The sequence below is a fragment of the Marmota flaviventris genome, chromosome 9, assembly GCF_047511675.1.
Source record: "Marmota flaviventris isolate mMarFla1 chromosome 9, mMarFla1.hap1, whole genome shotgun sequence".
Classification (NCBI taxonomy): domain Eukaryota; kingdom Metazoa; phylum Chordata; class Mammalia; order Rodentia; family Sciuridae; genus Marmota; species Marmota flaviventris.
In genome coordinates this window covers 104,672,393-104,692,768 of record NC_092506.1, presented here as the reverse complement: position 1 = coordinate 104,692,768, position 20,376 = coordinate 104,672,393, and the positions used below count along the sequence as shown (strand labels likewise).

The 20,376-nt window shown below is 45.6% G+C and overlaps 1 protein-coding gene and 1 long non-coding RNA gene across 2 annotated transcripts in view; one reads left to right on the top strand and one right to left on the bottom strand.

The window, feature by feature from the left end:
* The first annotated feature begins 3,104 nt into the window (after positions 1–3,104).
* Positions 3,105–14,839, top strand: LOC114088910 (uncharacterized). The gene is made up of 3 exons (XR_003582087.3): positions 3,105–3,348; positions 7,131–7,238; positions 14,504–14,839. It is a non-coding gene; the product is annotated as an uncharacterized lncRNA (long non-coding RNA).
* Pou2f3 (POU class 2 homeobox 3) overlaps positions 6,776–20,376 on the bottom strand; it is a 79,378-nt gene continuing 65,777 nt past the window's right edge. The window contains exons 7-13 of the mRNA XM_027930664.3: positions 19,952–20,134; positions 19,411–19,552; positions 17,491–17,627; positions 15,692–15,853; positions 9,510–9,576; positions 7,844–7,979; positions 6,776–6,815 (exon numbers count right to left, since the gene is read on the bottom strand). Coding sequence (XP_027786465.1) covers positions 6,776–6,815; positions 7,844–7,979; positions 9,510–9,576; positions 15,692–15,853; positions 17,491–17,627; positions 19,411–19,552; positions 19,952–20,134 — 867 coding nt within the window. The remainder of the gene's footprint in view (positions 6,816–7,843; positions 7,980–9,509; positions 9,577–15,691; positions 15,854–17,490; positions 17,628–19,410; positions 19,553–19,951; positions 20,135–20,376) is intronic.

Below are 20,376 nucleotides of genomic sequence, written 5' to 3'. Positions count from 1 at the left end.
GAGATCTTCTTACATGGAAAAGAGGAAACCTATGTGTTTTTGTTTGTTTGTTTGGTTTGGTTTTTTTTTTTGTATCAGAGATGGAACTCAGGGGGGCACTTAACCATTGAGCCACATCCTCAGACCCCCCACCTCTTAAATATTTTTTGGTTGTACTTGAACACAATACCTTTATTTTATTTACTTATTTTTATGTGGTGCTGAGAATTGAACCCAGCACCTCGCACAAGCTAGGTGAGTGCTCTACTGCTGAGCCACAACCCCAGCCTCCCCAGCCCTTTTTTTATATTTTATTTAGAGACAGGGTGTCACTGATTTGCTTAGGGCCTCACTAAATTGCTGAGGCTGGTTTGAACTCAAAACTCTCCTGCCTCAGCTTCCCAACTTCTAGTATTACAGGTGTAATATATATAATCATAGGCCCAGCAGATGCCTATGATTTTATATATGTACATATGTACTGGAGATTGAACTCAAGGGTGCTCTACCACTGAGCTACATTCCTAGACATTTTATTTTGAGACGGGGGCTAAGTTGCCCAGGCTGAACTTGAACTTTCGATCCCCCTGCCCCACTCACCAAGTAGCTGGGGTTACAGGGATGCATCACCACACCCATCAATTTTATTGAGCACGGGAATTATATTACCATACTCTCCAAGCTTGTGCTACTTAAAGTGTGGTCTGTGGGCAAGCAGAATCTGCATTGCCTGGCAGTTCATTAGAAACACATAATCAGACCATAATTCTGGAACTACTAAACCAGGATTTGCATTTTAACAAGGTTCCAATGATTTGTACACACATTTAGGCAGTTGTTCTCAACCTTGATCACACAGAAAAAAATGTTTGCAGAGCTTGCATTTATTTGTTTATTGTTACCAGCTATTGAATACAGGTGCTCTTAACCCCTGAGCCACATCCCCAGCATCCCCAATCCTTTTATTTATTTATTTTTTGTTTATTGTATTTTTTAAAATTTGGTCACAGTTTTTTATTGGTTCTTTTTTCATTTATATATGACAATAGATTTTTGTTGTTGTTTTTGTAGGGGTTGGGGTGGATGGAATACTGGGGGTTGAACTCAGGGGCACTTAACCACTGAACCACATGCCCAGCCCTTTCTCTAAAATATATTTTATTTTGAGATAGGGTTTCACTAAATTGTTTAGGGCATCACTAAGTTACTGAGGCTGGCTTTGAACTTGCTATCCTCCTGCCTCCGCCTCCCAAGCCACTAGGATTTCAGGAATTCCCCACTGCACCTGGCCAATAGAATTAATATTGAAATAATTATAGATTTTTTTTTATTGTGAGACAGGAAGGATCTCACTAAGTTGCTTAGAACTTCACTAAGTTGCTTAGTCTCACTAAATTGCTGAGATTGGCTTTGAACTTATGATCCTCCTACCTCAACTTCCCATACTGGAATTACAGGGTATACCATGGTGCCTGGGATTTTAGGAGATTTTTTAAATCCTGATGTCCTGTCCATACATCAAAGTGAATCAGAAGTTCTGTGTATCAACTATTTTTATCCCCCACCCCCACCCCCCGCAATTCAGATGTGCAGAATTGAGAACCCTGCTCTGGAACTACTAAACCAGAATTTGAATTTTAACAAATTGCAAGCAGACATTACTAAATTTTAAATTTTAACAAATCACTATAAGATGAATTGGAGAAGACCTGTTACAAATGTGTTGGGATAGACCTAATAAAAGGTGATGATACCCTGAAGAAAGAAAACATCCCAAGATTCATTTCAGTAAATGGATAGTATGCAAATCTCAACCTTTCCCCTGTTTGTTTTGATTGTAGTATTTTTTTTCATCTTTTTGTATCTGCATTTGGGACTTTCTTTTTGTTGCCACCATTTTCCATAAAAGAATACAGCGTTAAAGCCTTCAGGAGTCCAAAGGCTGAGGTGATTAAGGAAGGCACCTGTCCTTTAGGCTTGGGTGACTAGGATTCCAGGTTCAAGCACCATAACCTGGGATTAAACTTTATTAATTTATATATCTTTGGCCACAACCTCTGTTCCACCAAAACAGATCCTTGTTAATACTGGAATCCCCCGGGAAAGATTTGGGCTATTAGGGAGAGCAGAGAACAGGAAACTTTTCACTGATTTAATAACAATGACCCAATAATCACAATAACACTGACAACACTTATACAGCATTGCCTTATTAACTCACCAGACATAATTCAAGCATTGTTCAAATACTAATTCATTCGATCCTCATCATAACATTAAGGAATGGGATCTGTTTTTACATCCATTTTACAGGTGAGAAATTAAGGCACAGAACAGGAGAGAATTTTCCCAAAGTGACATGATTAATACGAAGCAAAGGAGGCTGAGATTGTGGCTCAGAAGCAAAGTACTTACCTACATGTGCAAGGCACTGGGTTCGAGTCTCAGCACCACATATAAATAAAATAAAGGTCCTTCAACAACTAAAAAAAAAAAAAATAGGAAGCATAGGTGGGCGTGATCTCAGGGAAGATAATTTAGGGGTTCATGCTCCTAACCACCAAGATATGGTACTAACTGGACTAGGTCTCCTAATATGTATACTATGTTTTGCATTTGTATCTCCTACCACAGTAGAGAATATTAGAAGTTGTTTAGAGAAAAAAAAGAAATTCTACTTTAATCTTAATTGCCTGGGCTGGAGTTGTATCTAATGGTAGAGCACTTGCCTCACCCTGCGTTTGATCCTCAGCACCACATAAAGATAAATAAATAAAGGACAAAAGAAAAAAGACCATATCTAACTTAAAAAAATCTTAATTGCCTATTATGAGGTAGGCACAATGTTAAGTATGGGGACACTGAGAAAAAAAATAAGCCTCAACTCCAAGGGTCCCCTTCCACACTGTAAGGAGCATCTGCCATAGACATGCTGGGACATGCTGGGATTCACTAAGTTGCTGGCCATAAGGAACAGCAGCCATTGACATGCTTAGTCATGTCTGCTTGCAATTGATAAGGAGCTGTAAAGGACACTAGCTATAGGCAAGTTTAGCAATGACTGGTTACAATTGATAGGGAGCACAGCTCCATGGACATGCACGAAGAACATGCCCAGTTGCAATTATATCACCTCACCAGACGTAACAATGGACATTGACTTTCACTGGGTGGAACTAATCACAAATGTACACCACCAACTTGGAACTGTATTTAAATTGCTTGTCCTGCCACATTAAAGATTTTTTGCTCCAAGGACATCAGTGAGACTGGCCACCTTGCTGACTGTCCCGGACTGATTCCACCATTCTCTGACATCCAGCCATTGGCTGGAGAGAACCACCAGACAAGGACAAGTCTGCTCTTTGGGTAAGAGAAGTCACGTGGCATTGGAGGTATTTTGGGGCTTGTGGTTAGCCTAGGATTGTGTGATTTGCTTATAGTGTTTAATTAGCATGCTTTGAATTGTAGTTGGGGTGCTCCCGCACACCCAACACTTTTTGTATTAATTGTTTATATTTGATGATTGGTGTGATTGAATATATACTGGCATTTAAAGACAATCCACCTCCCGAGTAATTATTAATAGCACCTCTTGCGACACATACACACACACCCACACACACACCCAGAATCCATGGGAGCAGAGGAACCCCCAAAGATATACCAGGAGCATGCAAAGTACCCATAGAGGGGATCACTGCACCCAGAAATTTAGGCCTCCGGACAGACTTTCTGATTTGAGACCTGGGGTTAATAAGTGCTTCCCTGAATTGAACCAAAAATCCTTTGCCTTAGGAGCCCACAGTTGTACTCACCAGCTTAGAGTGAACTAAAGATCAAACAAAGAATGAAATAAAATTTGAAAAGCAACAGTAACAATCTTTTCCTCTTTTCTTTCCCCACTAACAATGATTGGTTGTTGCCCTTAGATTCTTATCTATAAATAGATGCTGAAGAAACTAACCAAACTTCCAGTCAACTTCCCTGGAATTATGGATTTCACAGAATCATGCAGACATGAAAGTTAAATCTGTACTCACTTCCAGGTTAGACTCTGTGCAGCAAATGTCCCAGTCAATGGAACCTACAGAGATGGAACAATTAGGCTACAATTCTGTTTTTCATAAAAATCATGGGCTGCTGGGTATGGCTGTGCATGCCTACACTCCCAGTGACTCAGGAGGCTGAGGCAAGAGAATTATGAATTCAAAGCTAGCCTCAGCAATTTAGCAAGACCCTGTCTCAAAATAAAAAAATGTGGGGTGGGGGACATGCTGGGAATGTGGCTCAGTGGTTAAGCATCCCTGGATTCAATGCTGGGTACCAAAAAAAAAAAAAAAAAAAAAAAAAAACCCAACCATGAGCCCTTGGATGAAAACCAGAGTTTGGGGACAGTGCAAGAGACCAACTTTCAGCTCACTGATTTTAACTACATCTTTTTTCCCCCCTTCTTCTTCTTCTCTCTCTCTCTCGCGCCCTTTTTTTTGGTGGTGGAGTATAATTTATTCTAAATAGGGTCCCATTCTTGTGGTTGTGGATCTTTTTCTTGAGAAAGTAACTGCTACCAATAGCCTTTCTCCTACCTCATGGCATGAACTACAAGTCTTAGAGTAAGCCCTATTCAAACATCCGGAGGAGTCCACTCCTAAGGATTTATGTGTAGGTTTCTCATGTGGATGTTACTATTTGCAACAACTGTTTAATACTAATTCTAGTTTTTCCCCATTCACCATTACCTAGGGGTGCTTTACCACTGAGCAACATCCCCAGTCCCTTTTATTTTGAAACAGGGTCTTGCTACATTTCTGAGTCTAGAACTTCAATCCTCCTGTCAGTCTCCAGAGTCACTGGGATTACAGGTTTGTGTCACTATGCCCAGATGTGTAGCTACTTAAGTTTTTATTCAACTAAGAGAAAACACAAGGATGCCTTGTCTGCATCTCAACCTTCTTCATATATATGGTTTTGAAATTTACTCTGCCTTAAATTTCTAAGGTTTCATGTTGTGAATAAATTATAATTAATGTTCAGGACATCTGAGATAAGAGAGATTCGCCTCAGCTCCACCTCTGGAGTCTCTGAGTGACTTGGTCTTAAATATTCACCATTGTCCACTTACAAAATGAGGAAAATAATTCTTGCCTACTGTGTCCCAGGATAGTTGTATCCCAGGAAGTAAGAACTCTGAACTCGTTAGGGCCCTGTGTTAACGTAGGCCATCTTTAGCCTCCCCTTTGGGGGCAATACACTTCATGTACCAATTTGAATCATTCTTCTCACCCCATTTCTTTATATGCACTCATATCCCCTCCCCTTTCCCACTCCTCACAACGAAAAGGCACAACACGGTGATCCAAACCTCTTCTACCAATGATGACATAGTTTATATCATCACTATACAGATTTATTTAGAAACCGAGAGATTCCTTTGGGTCTCAACAGTTTCCTGGATATGCAGTCTTTAAAAAAAAGAAAAAAAGTGACCATTTCTGGGATGGCTTCATGTTATAGCCCACAAAGGAGACTCTAGAGATAGATAATATTCCCAAAAAAAGTCAGCAGATTCCCAGCCTGAGAGGGAACTCTGGAAGTATTTCACACTTTGGTATTTTTTCCTTTTTTTTTTTTTTTTAAAGAAGATAAAATATTACAGAGACATCTTCAAAATTCACACCTGAGTTAAACATCTTTCTGGAAAATTCCACATTAAGGAGAGAAGAACATAATGTAAAACCAGGAAAGCACTATGTACAGGTTGCCAACAACATTTGTGTGTTTGCTCTTGGGTTCTTTTATGTAGCCAGGAGAAAGAGGGGGGGTGGGCTAAGGAGAAACACGGGAAAGAGAGGGAGAGCAAGTGCTCTTGAACTCTGGGGTAGATGTGAGCCAACAGAAGAGCACCAGGGGGCAGAGCAGCATGCCTAGGGGACAGATGGTGGCTCAGCCATCTGTAGAGAGGAAGGTACTTGGAGAATGCAAGAATGGATGGAGCTGGCTGGGTGTGGCACATGCCTGTAATCCCAGCAACTTGGGAGGCTGAGGCAGGAGGATCACAAGTTCAAGACCAGCCTGGGCAACTTTGTGAGATACTGTCTCAAAATTAAAAATAAAAAAGAACTAGCAATATAGCTCAGTTTTTGTAGAGTTCCCCTGGGTTCAATCCCCAGTATCCCCCACCCAAAAGAGAGAGAGAGAGAGAGAGAGAGAGAGAGAGAGAGAATGGATCTGTTTGTAGAAAGAAAGAAGGGTGAGCTTAAAAAGAAAATAGGGTGAAATGGTGAATCACTGGAAAAACTACTAAACAGAGAAACCATCAGGCTTTGGTAGAGACAGGATTCAAATCTTTCCACAGATTTTGGGATCAGTTTGGGATTGTGGCTAAGTTCAAAATCAAAACCATTGTCACTGGCAGTATGGCACACCAGGCAAATGGCTGTCCCCAGAATCCCATGGATGAGTTGGAGAATAATGACAAGAAGTCCTTTTATCTGAAGGACTATTGCCTTGGTGAAGTCATGGTAGAAGCTCAGGGCACAGGCAAAGACGGTGAAAACGGAAACCTCCTGGGAGGGAGATATATTTCAAGAGCATTAGAGTCAGCACATGGCTCTATCACAGTTTGGCTCTCTGGAAGCCCTTGCTCCTGAAGAAGGCAAGAGTCTGGGTTCACTCATAGTGGGGCTTTTCTTCCACGCTTCTGAAAGTAATCTGTCCACATAGAGAGGGCGTGGCTTCTTTCCTTGGGGGTGGGGGGTCATACAGGGCCAGGTGTAGCAGGAGAAACGTTCTGGTCTCAGTGGAGGTAGGTGGGATGATTCCATCGGTACCAAGATCTGGAAGGAAGAAGGAAACAGGTCTATCATAAAGTAACTAATGTGCTTGGAAAAGATGGAAATGGGAGCGACCACTAACACATATAGGGGTTTTTCTGGGGTGAAATGAAAATGTTCTGGAACTAGGTAATGGTAATGGTTGAATGACCTTGGTAATACACAAAAAAACCCCACTGAATTATATACTTTCCAATATGTCTCATACCTCAAAGTAATTTTGTAAAGCTCCTAATAATATATTATTTGGTGTTCTCTCTCTCTCTCTCTCTCTCTCTCTCTCTCTCTCTCTCTCTCTCTCTATCTCTCTGGTACCAGGGGAATTCCAGCTTTGGGGACTACACCACAATTGGCCAGTAAAAGCTGACTGTCTTGTTGAACCACCTGGATTGGGACAAGCAGATGCATCTCTTCCTACAAGTTCAGGTCTGGAACCTAGAGCCCAACTTTCAAATCTGTTTTGTTCTTAACTAGGACACACTCTCAAGGCATGTGCTCTGAGAATCCTTTCTAGAGTAGATTCTTTGGCTCACGAACCAAAGCCCTGGAGGCTGCTGTCCCCACTGCTGCCCAGGCGGCAGTGGGAATAGGGGTTGGCATCACCTCCCTCCTTCCTGGTGTCATCCATGCCTAAAGCCCAGGGTGTTCTTTGTGCTTAAGCTGTTGGCTCGCGTCAGAACATCCTGAGAACTGGGTTCCTGACACGGACCAGCGTGCCCCTAAGCCCAGCAGAAGACCTGGCCCTTTCTGACAGGATGGCTTGGAAATTTCCATTGTCCAAGTGAGGATGGAAATTTTGGCTTTGTTGACATCAGCTCCTTCCTAGGACAGCCCCCTGGCTGCAGTTTAATTTTAAAATCCCTGCTCCCTAGGGATATGGTCCAGTCTAGTTGTCCACTCTGTCCTCTCCCTGCCAGCCCATTCCTCTGTTCCAGTCCTATGACAAGCTCTCTGTCCCAAGGCACTGGTCCAACTCCTCACATGCCCCTGGGCCTTGCCGGCTGCCTCTGCACTCTCCCCCTGGGTCTTACCCTGAGGAGTTAAAGCTGGAGGAGGAGTTCATGGCTGCTTTGGAGTTATTTTGAGACACAGTGGGACTGCTGGCGTGGAGTCCTGAGCCAGGAGACGAAGGCCTGCTGTTGTTCCCAGGGGAACAGGATGACGTTACTAAGGACAAGGAGAGGCAAAAATAGAGGGAAATGAATGCTGTTGGATCCTGGGACCTTGGAATATGGCCTTTTTAACACCTGACTTCCTGGTATATCCCCAAAGGGACTTCACCCTTCCCCTACCCATCTGCCCACTTCCTATCGCATTAGCATCAATGTCCACCCGCTGGCCTGACCTGTCCCCAGAGAGACTCTGATGGCAGATGCTCTCTGCAGCCCAGGCCCTCAAGAGCAGTGTGGCTGGTTCTGCAAGTTCAAGACTTGCCAAATGCAAGGAGGATAGATGCCAAAATCATCCTACTTCACGACACACCCTGGGCTGGGCATCTGTAGCCCTAGACCAAGAGGCGAGAGGGGAAAAAGAATAAGAAACATAGGAAAAGAAGAGAGGAGGAAAGAAAGAGAAGCATACAGGGAAAAAGAGAATCCAAGCACATAACTAATGACTCTAGTTTTTCCCTCTCCACCCAAGAAAAGGCATGTGATCTGCTTGAAAGAGTGCTAAACCAGGAGAAAGGGGACTTGAGTCTCATCTTGGTCCTGGGTCATTTACTAAGCAGTTCTGTGGCCTGTGCCAACCTGTTTCACTTCCATAAACTCTTTTTTGTCCTCTGTAAAATAGCAGATTTGGACTAAATGGAATTCTTGTGTTTGGGTTTCCCAAACTGTGTTTTATGCATAGGGTGACCTACATTTTACCATCAAACTAAGACACTTTTAAAAATGGAAGAGAGAGCTTGGTATGGTGGTATATACCTATAATCCCAGTGGCTTAGGAGATTGAGGCAGGAGAATCACAAATTCAAAGCCAGTCTTAGCAACTTAGTGAAGTCCTAAACAACTTAGCAAAACCCTGTCTCAAAATATAAGAAAAAATAAAATAGACTGGGGATGTAGCTATTAAGCACCACCGGGTTCAATCCCTGGTGCCAAAAGAAAAAAAAAATAATTATGATAATTATGGCAGGATATGAAGCAGCCCCTTTGGTTGTCCTGGGCATATTTGGACATATCACCAACATCTCTGGTTCTCTGAAATGCTACAGGTGGTTTTTGAAAAATAGAATCCTGTTAAAAATTAGTTTGAGCCAGGTGTGGTGACACACACCTCTAACCCTAATGACTCGGGAGGCTGAGGCACGAGGATTGCAAGTTTGAGTCAGCCTCAGCAACTTAGCAAGGCCCTGTCTCAAAATAAAAAATAAAATTAGTAATGGAAAACCCTGCCTTCCTTCTGCCTTCTCTATAACTCATTTTGCAATGTAGTATGTGTTTGATTGCTGAGAAGTGCTGCCATTAAAACAAACACATTTGTCTAAACTTTTCTTACCCAGAACTTTCCAAATTTATTTGATCATGGAATCCTGTTCTCGGCATGGATTTTAATGTCCCTTGAAGTGCATTTATGGGATGCTAGTTCTCCTTTAGATAACACGAGATTAGAACTAAAAGAAATCCTTTCTGGTTCTAATATCCTGTTATCTAAAGGAATTATGGAGCTATCTAGAAACATTATTTTTAAGCTCACCTGTTCCAGGCATAGTGCTGTGGACAGGAGGGACAGTGAGGGGGCCCAAAGTCCCTGAGGGAGAGACCTGAAAGGCAAGAGAGGCTGTAAGTATCCACTCCCACTCCCTTTTCCAACCTTGGGTCCTACTCCCAACATGCTGGGTTCCAGACTGCAGAGACCAGGGCTTGACTTCATTGATTTCCTATTCCCCAAACCTACACCCCATTCTTCTTATAAGAAGGCCTATGGACCACGTACTGCCCAATCCAGCTCTAGCCCTGGTCTGTCCTGGAAGCTCCCTGGTCCTGACACCCTGCCTTCCCCCACACTGCTGTGCCTCAGCAAGGTTTCTTTGACACTGCCAGGCTGAAGGTGCCTTGCCTGAGTGTCCTGGTGGTGAAATGAGCAAGCCTCAGGGCTATGCTTAGGCAGATGCTGCCAGCTGCTGCCTCATTTCCAGTTCCCACTTCTCCCTTCCTGAGAAAACCCTGCCTGAGTTCAGGGCAGTGGAGTGCAGCCCTAGCAACCCTGCTTCTGGCCAACCCCCCCCCCCCCATGGGTGAATGCACCACAGATTCTCCAGAAACAACCGGAGGAATTGAATGTTGATATCTGCAGCTTTTTATTTTGCCCTGGAGACCCTGTAGCATCATCAAGTCTGAGATCAGAAAGGGATTTAAGATAACTGAGTTTGAGCTCCCCCTCACTGTCACTACCCTAGAACAAGATATAACAGAATGGATGGATCTGGGCGGAAGACCTGGCCCCTCATCCATCATCTGCATGAGTCCAGGCAAGTTATTCAACCCCACAGAGATTCAGTTTTCTCATCTGTAAAGTAGCAGGAACATCTCCCTGATATTTTCTTTTAATTAAGATTTAATGAGATAATGTCCATAAAGCTTCCAACCCAATGGCTGGCAAAGAGGGCCAGCTTGTAAAGGTTAGTTTCCTTCCTTCCTAAAGGAAAATGCTCTCTACCGATGCACACCTCTAGATGGTTTTCAACTCGTCTTCTGAGCTGAACTCTGCATGCTTTCACTCTCCGCTCCTTCTCAAGCTGACGCGGGAGCTCTAACCAGAGTTTTCAACGGATATTGACAGACAGTTCTGCCAGGGGCCTGTGATGTGATACTCCTCCCCTCCCAGGTTTGGAACAGCCTGTCCTAACAGGATGCAGCATGTTCTCATTTCCTAATTAATCAGCAATGGTTCTCACCTCTTGCATTTACCTTTCCTTTTACAATGAGCCTCCTCAGTAGTCTGGGGATCTGAGGAGGGTGGAGACAGGCTGGGGCACAGTTTGGGAGGGGTGGCTGAGTGCTGAGAGATATAATCAGTAATCTCCCTCCTTGCTGCCACACCTGAGAAATTTGTTGTTGTTGTTTTCAAACAAATAATAATGTTTTTAGTCACTGTGATCCGCTCCCAGCTCCTGTCTCCTTCTGAAGCCAGGCTGTGCATCTGCAAACATACAGACATATATATGTTGCCCGCCCCTTTTTCTGTACTGGGGATTGAACCCAGGGTCTCATGTACACATGTACCTTACCCCTGAGATATATCCTGGCCCTTTTATTTTGAAACAGGGCCTCACTACGTTGCCTAGGCTGACCTTGAACTTGCAGTCCTCCTACCTCAGTCTCCTGAGTAGCTGGGGTGGTAGTGTATAGCAATGCACCTGGCTCCTTTTTTATTGTTTATAAATATGGTAACCAAAATTATGCCCACACTGGTGTGCACCATTTTGTCTTTTTCCTTTTTCTAAATTAACTATATATTTTGGAGATCATTTCACATCAGAAGCAGAAGAAATCATGTCCTTGTCTTGTGGAGACAGGGGAAAAAGAGAAGGACATCACGTGTACGTGTGTTATCATGTGTGTGTGACCTGTGGCTGCAGGCCTCGTGAGGGCAGGGCAATGCCTGTGCAGTTCTCTGCTGTATCACTAGTGCCTTCACCCAGGCCTGGGAGTTGCAGATCCTCAAAAAAATGTGATCAGGGAATGACAATAACAAATGAAGCTCACTCACCCTTCCTCCCATGTTGGTGTCCTGGGTGGAAGTGAACCACTGTGAGACCTGCCTCCTACATTTTCTAACCAAAGCCCCACCTTCAAAGGTCCCAAAGCTCTTATGGCATGGACCAAGATCCTTAACATGGCCTCCAATGCCCTACAAATGCCCACTCCTGCCTCCCACTCCAGCCTCCTCATTCACACTGTTTTGCTCCTGGGCTTCCCCCATTCCAATCTTTATGATTCCTCTTCTCCCCATCCCTGCCAGACTCAGGGCCTTTGCATATACTCTCTCCTCTGCCTAAAAGGTTCTTTCCTATGGTTGCTCCTGCCTAAACCCCCCAACTCAGACATTTTTCCCCATTCATATCAATAGTGCCATTCTTTTTTATGAGGTCGGTTTAAACATCATTTCTCAGGGAAGCCTTTGACACCCTGGACGAGGTGAGTCCTTAAACACCTGCACATCCTCTTTGACACCCATCACAACAGCATTTATTCAGTGTGTTTTCTGTAAGCAGGAATCACATGTATGTTGTACACCATGGTATCCCTAGTACCAAGCATGCAGCGAATACTTGAAGAAGCAATGATGAATGGCTACCATGTTATTTCCAACTTAAAATATTCAGCGGTTCCTTGTGGCTTTCAGGGTAACGCAGAATCCATGACACATCATTTTCCAGCCCTCACCAACCTTTCTAATTTTTAATTGCAAACCCTTGGCTGGAGCCAGACTGAAATATGTGTGATTCCCCAAAGGCGTCATGCTGTTTTATAACTGCAGGGCTCCTCGCAAGCTGCTCCTTCCTCTTGTATGCAGTTTTTGCTAATTCCTAATCTCTTCTTCAAACATGAGGGGATCTACTCTCCAGGACACCATTCTGATTTAAGTGACTTTCACATGTGTTCCTGTGACTCGCCTACAGGCTCGCCCCTGTTCACACCTCTCACACCACCTGCTTGCAATTTCTTGGACTTTTCTGGCTCTTCCTTCTCAATTTCTGTCCCTGGTCCTCCTTCTCTGCTGGGGGTACGCGGGGTTGGGGTACGCGGGGTTGGGGTGTGGACCTTCCTCTTTGCTCCCTCCATACAAGCTTCACAGGGAAACATCTTCTCTCCCAGGATTTCAAGCTTGGCCTGTGTGCTTGTGACTGCCCTGTCCAGGTCTCCATCCCGGCTTCTCTTCTGACCTCCAGACCCATCATTCCAGTGCCCAGGGACATTCTTGCTTAGATGTACAAAGCGAAACCATCACTTTTCCCCACTCCCAAACCAGCTTCTCTCCACTGTCCAGTTTCCCATAGGGCGCTGCTATCTACCCCTGCCCCAGCCCAGCCTGAATGCTCAGAATCTCCTCAAAAGTTTCTCTGTCCTTCCTCACCCTTCCTGCTCCCAGCCAGCTTTTGATTTATTAACCACAACCTTCAGCTTCTCATTCGAATCTCTTTTGTACCACGGCTTGCTTCACCCTCATTTCTCCTCTGTTGGATAACTGCGCTCACATCCTGTCTGTTCTCTCTACAGTGCATATTATATCCCTCAAGCCACCCTTTATCCTGCAGTCAGAGCCATCACTCAGAGCCAATGCCCTGCTTGAAATTCTTCAATGATTCTCCCAAACCTTCGCTTCTTTTTTTTCCTTTTTTCTTTTTCTTTCTTTCTTTTTTTATACCAGGGATTGAACTCAGGGGGACTCAACCATTGAACTACATCCTAAGCCCTATTTTGTATTTTATTTAGAGACAGGGTCTTCCTGAGTTGCTTAGGGCCTCACTTAGTTGCTGAGGCTGGCTTTGAACTTGCAATCCTCCTGCCTCAGCCTCCCAGCAAACCTTCATTTAAGTCCACACACCATCCTTCATTATCTGGCCCCCTGCTGATCAACCCAGCCTTGTCTTTTTTTTTTTTTTTTTTTTTTTTGTTCATTATTTGCAAACAATTTAATGATTTCATAAAACAGCCACTTGAACAGTATCACACTGGATGAATTAAAAAGAAATATATATGGCTGTTATGTAATTTTTGCCATTTCTTGAACATTTAGGCTCCTCCTCTTGGAACCATTCGCAGTTGGGTGAATGAGCCATATGATCTGCTCCACATCGCTGCTTTCCTGCTCTCCCGGGAGAGCTCCGCCTCACACTTCCCTGCCTCTCATTCCTTCCTGCCCTTTTAGACTGAGCTCAGGTATTAATGATCTCCTTGGAGAAGTGTCCCTAACCGTCATCTCCCAAGGTCTGTTAGTAAGTGCTAGAGAAATGATCATGTTGTTGTTCATCCTTTGTTTATCTGTCTGCCTCCTCTGCTAGGCAGCGAGGTCCTCTGGGACAGGGAACAAACGGTATTTATCTTTTCATGGTTAGAAAAAGATAACCAGCTCTCAGCACAAAGACCAACATATGGTAGGTGGTCAACAGATGTTTGGTGAAAACTCAATAGTGGTATAATTTTTATGAAATTGCTGTGTCTCACCCTGATAAGGCTGATTTTTTTTTCAATTTTGATTATTGGTGCATTATAATTATATATGATGGTAGAATTTTTTGTTGCATAGCCATACATATAACGCCATATAACAACATAATTTGGCCGACATCATTCCCCAGTATTTCCCCTTTTCCTCCCTCCTCCCTCTCCTTGGTCCCTTTCCTCTACTGATGGCCCTTCTATTTTCATGAGATCCTCTCCCACATTTCTTTTCCTTTTTCCTCTCTAGCTTCCACATGAGAGAAAACATACAACTCTTGACATTCTGAGTTGGCTTACTTCCCTTAACAATGTTGTCGAGTTCCATCCATTTTCCTCAAATGACATAATTTCATTCTTCTTTATGGCTGAATAAAACTCCATTATATAGGTATACCACATTTTCTTTATCCATTCATCCATTGATGGACACTAGCTGGTTCCACAGTTTGGCTACTGTGAACCGTGATGCTATGTACATGGGTGTGCAGGTATCACTATAGTGTGCTGATTTTAATTTTTTAGGTTAAATACTGAGGAGTGGTCCAACAAGGCTGAATTTCAACCACAGTAGGTGCTAGAAGACCCAAGGACATCATCATCGTCAACTTTCTTGACCTTCAACCATCACCGTCCCAGAGATAGGGGAGAAAACCTTCTCCCCTGCCATCCAGATCCCGTGTCCCCCTGCATGGAGAAGATACTCCCTATCCCCCAAATTTCCACATATATTCCTGAAACTCCAAATTATTCCCACCCTGACTTCTCCCTTGGACACCAGAGTCACAGACTTAACTCCCCAGTTCCTCTTGGATGCCTAATAGCATGTCCAACTTAATAAAACCGCCTAAAAATTCTCAAGTTCTTTTGTCCCTCAAGCCTGCTTTTCCTGCCATCTTCATCTCTAAAGCTGATGGGGCCTCCCAACCAGCTGCACAGTTTCCAAAACCTTTAAAGTCACCTTTGCTCCTTTCCTCACAGTCCCTACTGAGTCACTGGCACATCCTGTTGGCTCCACAGCTGAAGTTTATGCAAAGTCCTACCATGTCTCACCCCCGTCACCATGGCTACCACTCCAGCCAAGCCTCTACCTCTCTCAGGCTGATGACCATAATTCTCCTCGCCTCCACTCAGGTCACTCTCCATGCAGAAGCCCATGTCAACCTGCTCAGACTTCCCTGCGGGACTCTCCAACCATCTCTCGCTTTATTGAAACTAGAATCTCAGGTCCTTTGGTGGACTCCGAGACCCTGGGGAGTCTGCTCCCTGCTACTTCTCCCAGCTACTCCGTGGCCTCCTTCCTTCCTCTCCTCGCTCTGCCCCAGGCACAATGGCTTCCTTGCTGCTCCTGGAACAGGCGGCATCTTTTACTTGTTGGCCCTCTGCCTGGGTCCCTCTTTCCCCCAGATATCCACGTATTTCATTTCCTCGCAACACTTAGAGCTCTGCTCAAATGCTACCTTAACAAAGAGGTCCTCGCTAATCCCACTCTTAAAAATCCTCCCACCCATCACTTTACACCCCGTTGCCCTTCTGGTCTTCTTTATGTTATATATTACACTCAGCATCTCCTTGCTTATTTATGTACTGCATATCCTGCGCCCCACCAACCACCACCTTCCCAGGGTGCAGGTGACTCTGTGTCGCCCCCCCCCCCATCCCCCTGCACTGCCCACAGGCACCTGGCAGGCAACTTGGTTCCTGGCCACTTACCATTCGGGAGCTGTAGACAGGTGACTTGATGGGTGTGGCCACAGGGCAGTTGATTCGCTTCTCCTTCTGGCGTCGGTTGCAGAACCAGACCCTCACCACCTCCTTCTCCATGGACAGCTGCTCTGCAATCATGGAGATCTCTTCTGAACTGGGTTTAGGGTTCTACAGGGATGAAGGGACAGAATGTGATCAGCAGAAGGGAACAGAATCAAGAATCAGGGATGAGGGATAGATGTTCTAAAGAAGCAGGATTGAACAATATGTGGATCAGAAGCTTTAGAGTCAGTTCTAGGATGGGAATCCTCTTAATCACTACATACTGTGTGTCTTTGGGAAACTTTATTACCCTACCTGAGCTTCAGTCTTATCTATGAAATAAGAACAATAATGCCCATCATGGAGGGTTATGGTGAGGATTAAACGAGAAAATGTATATAAATTGCCAAGCAAAGAACTGACAGAGTAGAGGCTCCATAACAGCAGGTCTCGGCTCTCGCTCCTTCCCTCGGGAGCAGCTCTGAGGACAGAGGTCCAGTGTGAGCTACGTGGGGTGGGGAGCAGAATCCCCAGAATCCATGCTTTCTCAGAACCTGATATCCTTCCTCTTGTCATCTCTTACAAGGAGAGGAGGAAGCTAAAACTCGTGCCCTTGTCACATCTTCAGGGTAGCTGTGCAAGAATATGAGGTCATCATGCTCGTTCAGGCCCCGCCACCCAGGTCTGTTTTTATGTTTTGGTGCTGGGAACTGAACCCAGACCCAGAGGCACTCAACCACTGAACCACATTCCCAGCCCTATATATATATATTATTTAGAGACAGGGTCTTGCTAAGTTGTTTAGGGCCTCATTAAGTTGCTGAGACTGGCTTTGAACTTGTAATCCTCCTGTCTCAGCCTCCCAAGCAGCAGGGATTACAGGCTTGTGCCATCAACCCAGCTCCAGTCTGTGGTTGAGCCCCTCTCTCCACACTTCTGCAACCACCCCATACTGTCCTGTTCTGAGAAGGGAATGCCAGCTTTGGGAATCCTGCCAGCAGGATGCAGCCATCAAGTCCCTGAGCCAAATGCACTGGGGGATCTGCTAGCGGGGTGGCAATCTCAGGCTCAGGCCTATAAGGTTGGGTGAGAGCCTGGGCCTCAGAGGCGGGTGGTACCAAGCATGGCTCTGGAGGCTGGAATCTGAGAGATCCTGGCTGGAAGCTCTTGGGCTTCTGTTCCCTGGCTCCCGGTGGGGTCCATAGCTTCCACATGCTTTTGTCACAAAAGTTCATAAACACATATAATATGATAACAAGTGCACAATATGGTCACAAGCACTTAAATGTGCACAGGAAAAGGGAATAGAAGAACATATATTCAGAGAGCACTGGAGGGTACATTTTTTTCTATTTCTTTCCCTGTATTTTCCAAATTGTTTAGGATGAAACTTTATTATCTTTCTAATTTGAAAAATGCAAAATTTATCTTTAAAAAGATGGAGTTTATATAGGACACCCTGATTTTTTACCTTTACCCTGATTGGACACAATCTCCTGGGACTCTATATTCCTCCTAGTGAGAGGGACAATGGATTCCAAATAAATGTCAGAACACAAAGGTTCAGTGGTGGGGAGATGTTTCTGGAACCCTAGGTGAAGGGCAGCCTTCCACTCAAATCCCAGGGCACTTGGAGACAGAAGGTGATGTGACAGGTGTGCTGGGAAAGAGCTGGTGCCCAGGGCCCAGCCTCCCAGCCCTGTGGTGCCTCCTCGTCCACCTGAGTGGCCGGCCCACCCACTCTCACAGAGGGGGCTGCTCACATCTTGAAATCTCTTCTCCAGAGTCAGGCGGATGTTGGTCTCGATGCTGGTCCGTTTCTTCCTCTTCCTGCCAAACACTTCGCTGAGGGTGGGGTAGGAGTTAGGTGCGCTCACCGAGGGGTCTGATGGAGAGGACTCTGAGGGAGGCACAGGAGCAAAAGAAGCTCAGAGAAGGGGATGCACAGGGGGTCAGGCCCTGCCACGGTGGACTCGAGGTCCAACAGCCCTTCCCAGTGGGTTCTGCAGTAGCTCTTTCAGAACGGGCCCCCTCCCGCAACAGGGGACCCAGAACAGACCAAGATCCTGCTTCTTCTCGTTGCTCTGGGCAAAGGTCCTCCTGCCTCTCACCACAGTCTCCAGTGTTTGCGGTCATGGTTCAGGGAAGTCCGGACATGAGCGGCATGTGTGGGTGTGAGTGGGCACGGGCAGAGATCCAAGTAACATTGGCGACTTTGTTTCTTAGAGATATGTCTGGATGTGAACACCAAGTAAAATGGCATTCTGAGCCAAAGACACTGGTACTTGGTGGCAGAATGTATTGAAGCCATTTGTTGGTCAGCAAGAGTGCTGATGCTAAGGCTGTAACTGGACAGGAGGGTTATGCCTTAGGAAGGACTGAAGCATCAGTCGGGGTCACTCTGAGATGATCCGCAGGCCCTTTCTCAAAGATTCTCGGGCCCTCTAGTCGTTTCTTTTCTTCTTCTCTCTCTCTCTCTTCTCTTTCTCTCTCTTTCTCTCTCTCTCTCTCTCTCTCTTTTATTTATTTATTTATTCATTCATTTAGGTACTGGGGCTTGAACTCAGGTTCACTCTACCACTGAGCTATATCCCCACCCCTTTTTATTTTGAGCCAGGTCTTGCTAAGTTTAGGCTGGCCTTGAACTTATGATCCTCCTGCTTCAGCCTCCCAATTAGCTGGGATTACAGGTGTGTGACCCTACACCCAGCACCTCTGATCATTTCTTCTACTTCAGTGCTTCAGTAGAAGTTGTCTCAGAGCTGGCCTGATGGGGGAGGACTTCCTTGCTCCCTCCCAAGCTTCTGCATAGAGGGACTTCAATGAGGGTCACATACCCACTCTGGCTGTCCACCCTTCCCTGCCTGCCCTCTTCACCTAGACCAGGGGTTCTCAAATAGGGGCCACTGCACCACCACTCCCCAGGGGACACTTGGCAGTGCTGGAGACATTTTGAGGTGTCTCAATCCAGGGCAGGTGGCTGTTAACTATTCTGCAGTGTATAGGCCAGTCCCCACAACAAAGAATTGTCTGGCCACAAATGTCTATATTGCTGGATTGAGAAACCCTGTCCTATGCTCACCCTGACACCAAACTCTTCTGGCATTATCCCAAACACCTGGCCCCTTGGCTTACATCCTTGACCTCTCAGAAAGACTGAGCCTCACGGATCCTCCTGCATACTTGGCCAGTCTAGATGGAAATTGCTGCCTGTCCCTTAAAACCTACTCCAGAAGTGTCTAAGGAAGACCTTGTGCTGTGCTGTGGTCTCCCCATCCCAGTGAGTCCCTTGAAGCCCGATTGTCCTATCTCTCTAGACCTACTCTAGAGAGCAATCTGGGTAAGTGTATCTGCCCTGCAGACCCAGATTTACCTCCAGGGAACTGTCCTAAGGTCTAAGCTGGGTGGCTCTGGGATAGGAAGTGGAATGACCTGGGAGCACATCTTCATGGCTACAGACCTAAAGTCATGTCCCACAAAGGGCTTTCTCAGTAATAAAGCTGATCCTGTCATCTCTACTTGCCTGTCTCCTGTGTCTTATTTCTCAATTCATTCTAGAATCAGGAGGAGGAGAAAGGGGTGCTATTTCTGCAATCCCTAAAGCCCTGCACATACACACATCACTGGAATGATTCCTAAGGCCCCGTCTAGGTTCCCCTCCACGTCCCCTCTTCCAGACCTACCCGCATCATTCAGCCACTTCTCTAGTAACGGCTTGAGCTTGCACATGTTCTTGAAGCTCAGGTTGAGGGCCTCGAACCGTGAGATGGTGGTCTGGCTGAAGTCATTGCCATATAGCTTTCCCATCGCCAAGCCTACATCGCCCTGCACAGGGGACCGAGAAGGAGGGGTGTGATGGACAGGCTCCTGTTGCCTGTATCCCCACCACACTGGCCCCATCACACATCCAGCAACACCATAAGTACCCACCCATGACTTCAGCTCCTTTCTAAATCTTTTCCCACTGCCTGGTAGAGGAACATATGTCCTTAGACTCGGAATAGACTGTGTCCTTTCCGGGCCTTCCTTCCTCTCCTCCCCCACCAACAATGTCCTCGGTTGCCCCGCTACTGATAACTGTGCTCTCTTCTCGGGGAACTCAGGGACATGAAGGGCTTGTTCCAAACACATGGATCCTCAGGTGGCTCTTGAATCCTGCACTTGGGAAGCCCCATTCCCCCTCTCTCAACTTCACTCTTTCCATCTCCTGCCCCCAAATCAAACCTGTGTGAAGCCCAGCTTAATGCGCCTCTGCTTGAAGGTCTTGGCAAACTTTTCCAGCTCCTCGAGGTCACTAGGCTCATCGGCCCCTCCAGAGTTGGGTAGATGCTTAGGCACTGGGAGATGCTGTGATGCTTCCAGATGGGGTTCTAAAGAGGATCCTGGCAGCCCAGGGCGCCCAACTGCCTGGTAGGGGAACATATACCAAGCAGGTCCACAAAGATTCAACAGGCTGAAGAACATTCTCTGTGGAGTTTGTTACTTACAGGTCCCATTAGAGGATGGCTTGGATACATTTTGTCCTGTATTAGTAATGGTGTGGAAGTGGAACATGGAGTTTCTATAATGATATATCAAATAACTGGGCTACCTGGGGCAGAAACCACAGGAGTTCAGGATAGGGAGGTGGCTTTCTGGGTTTTGGTCCA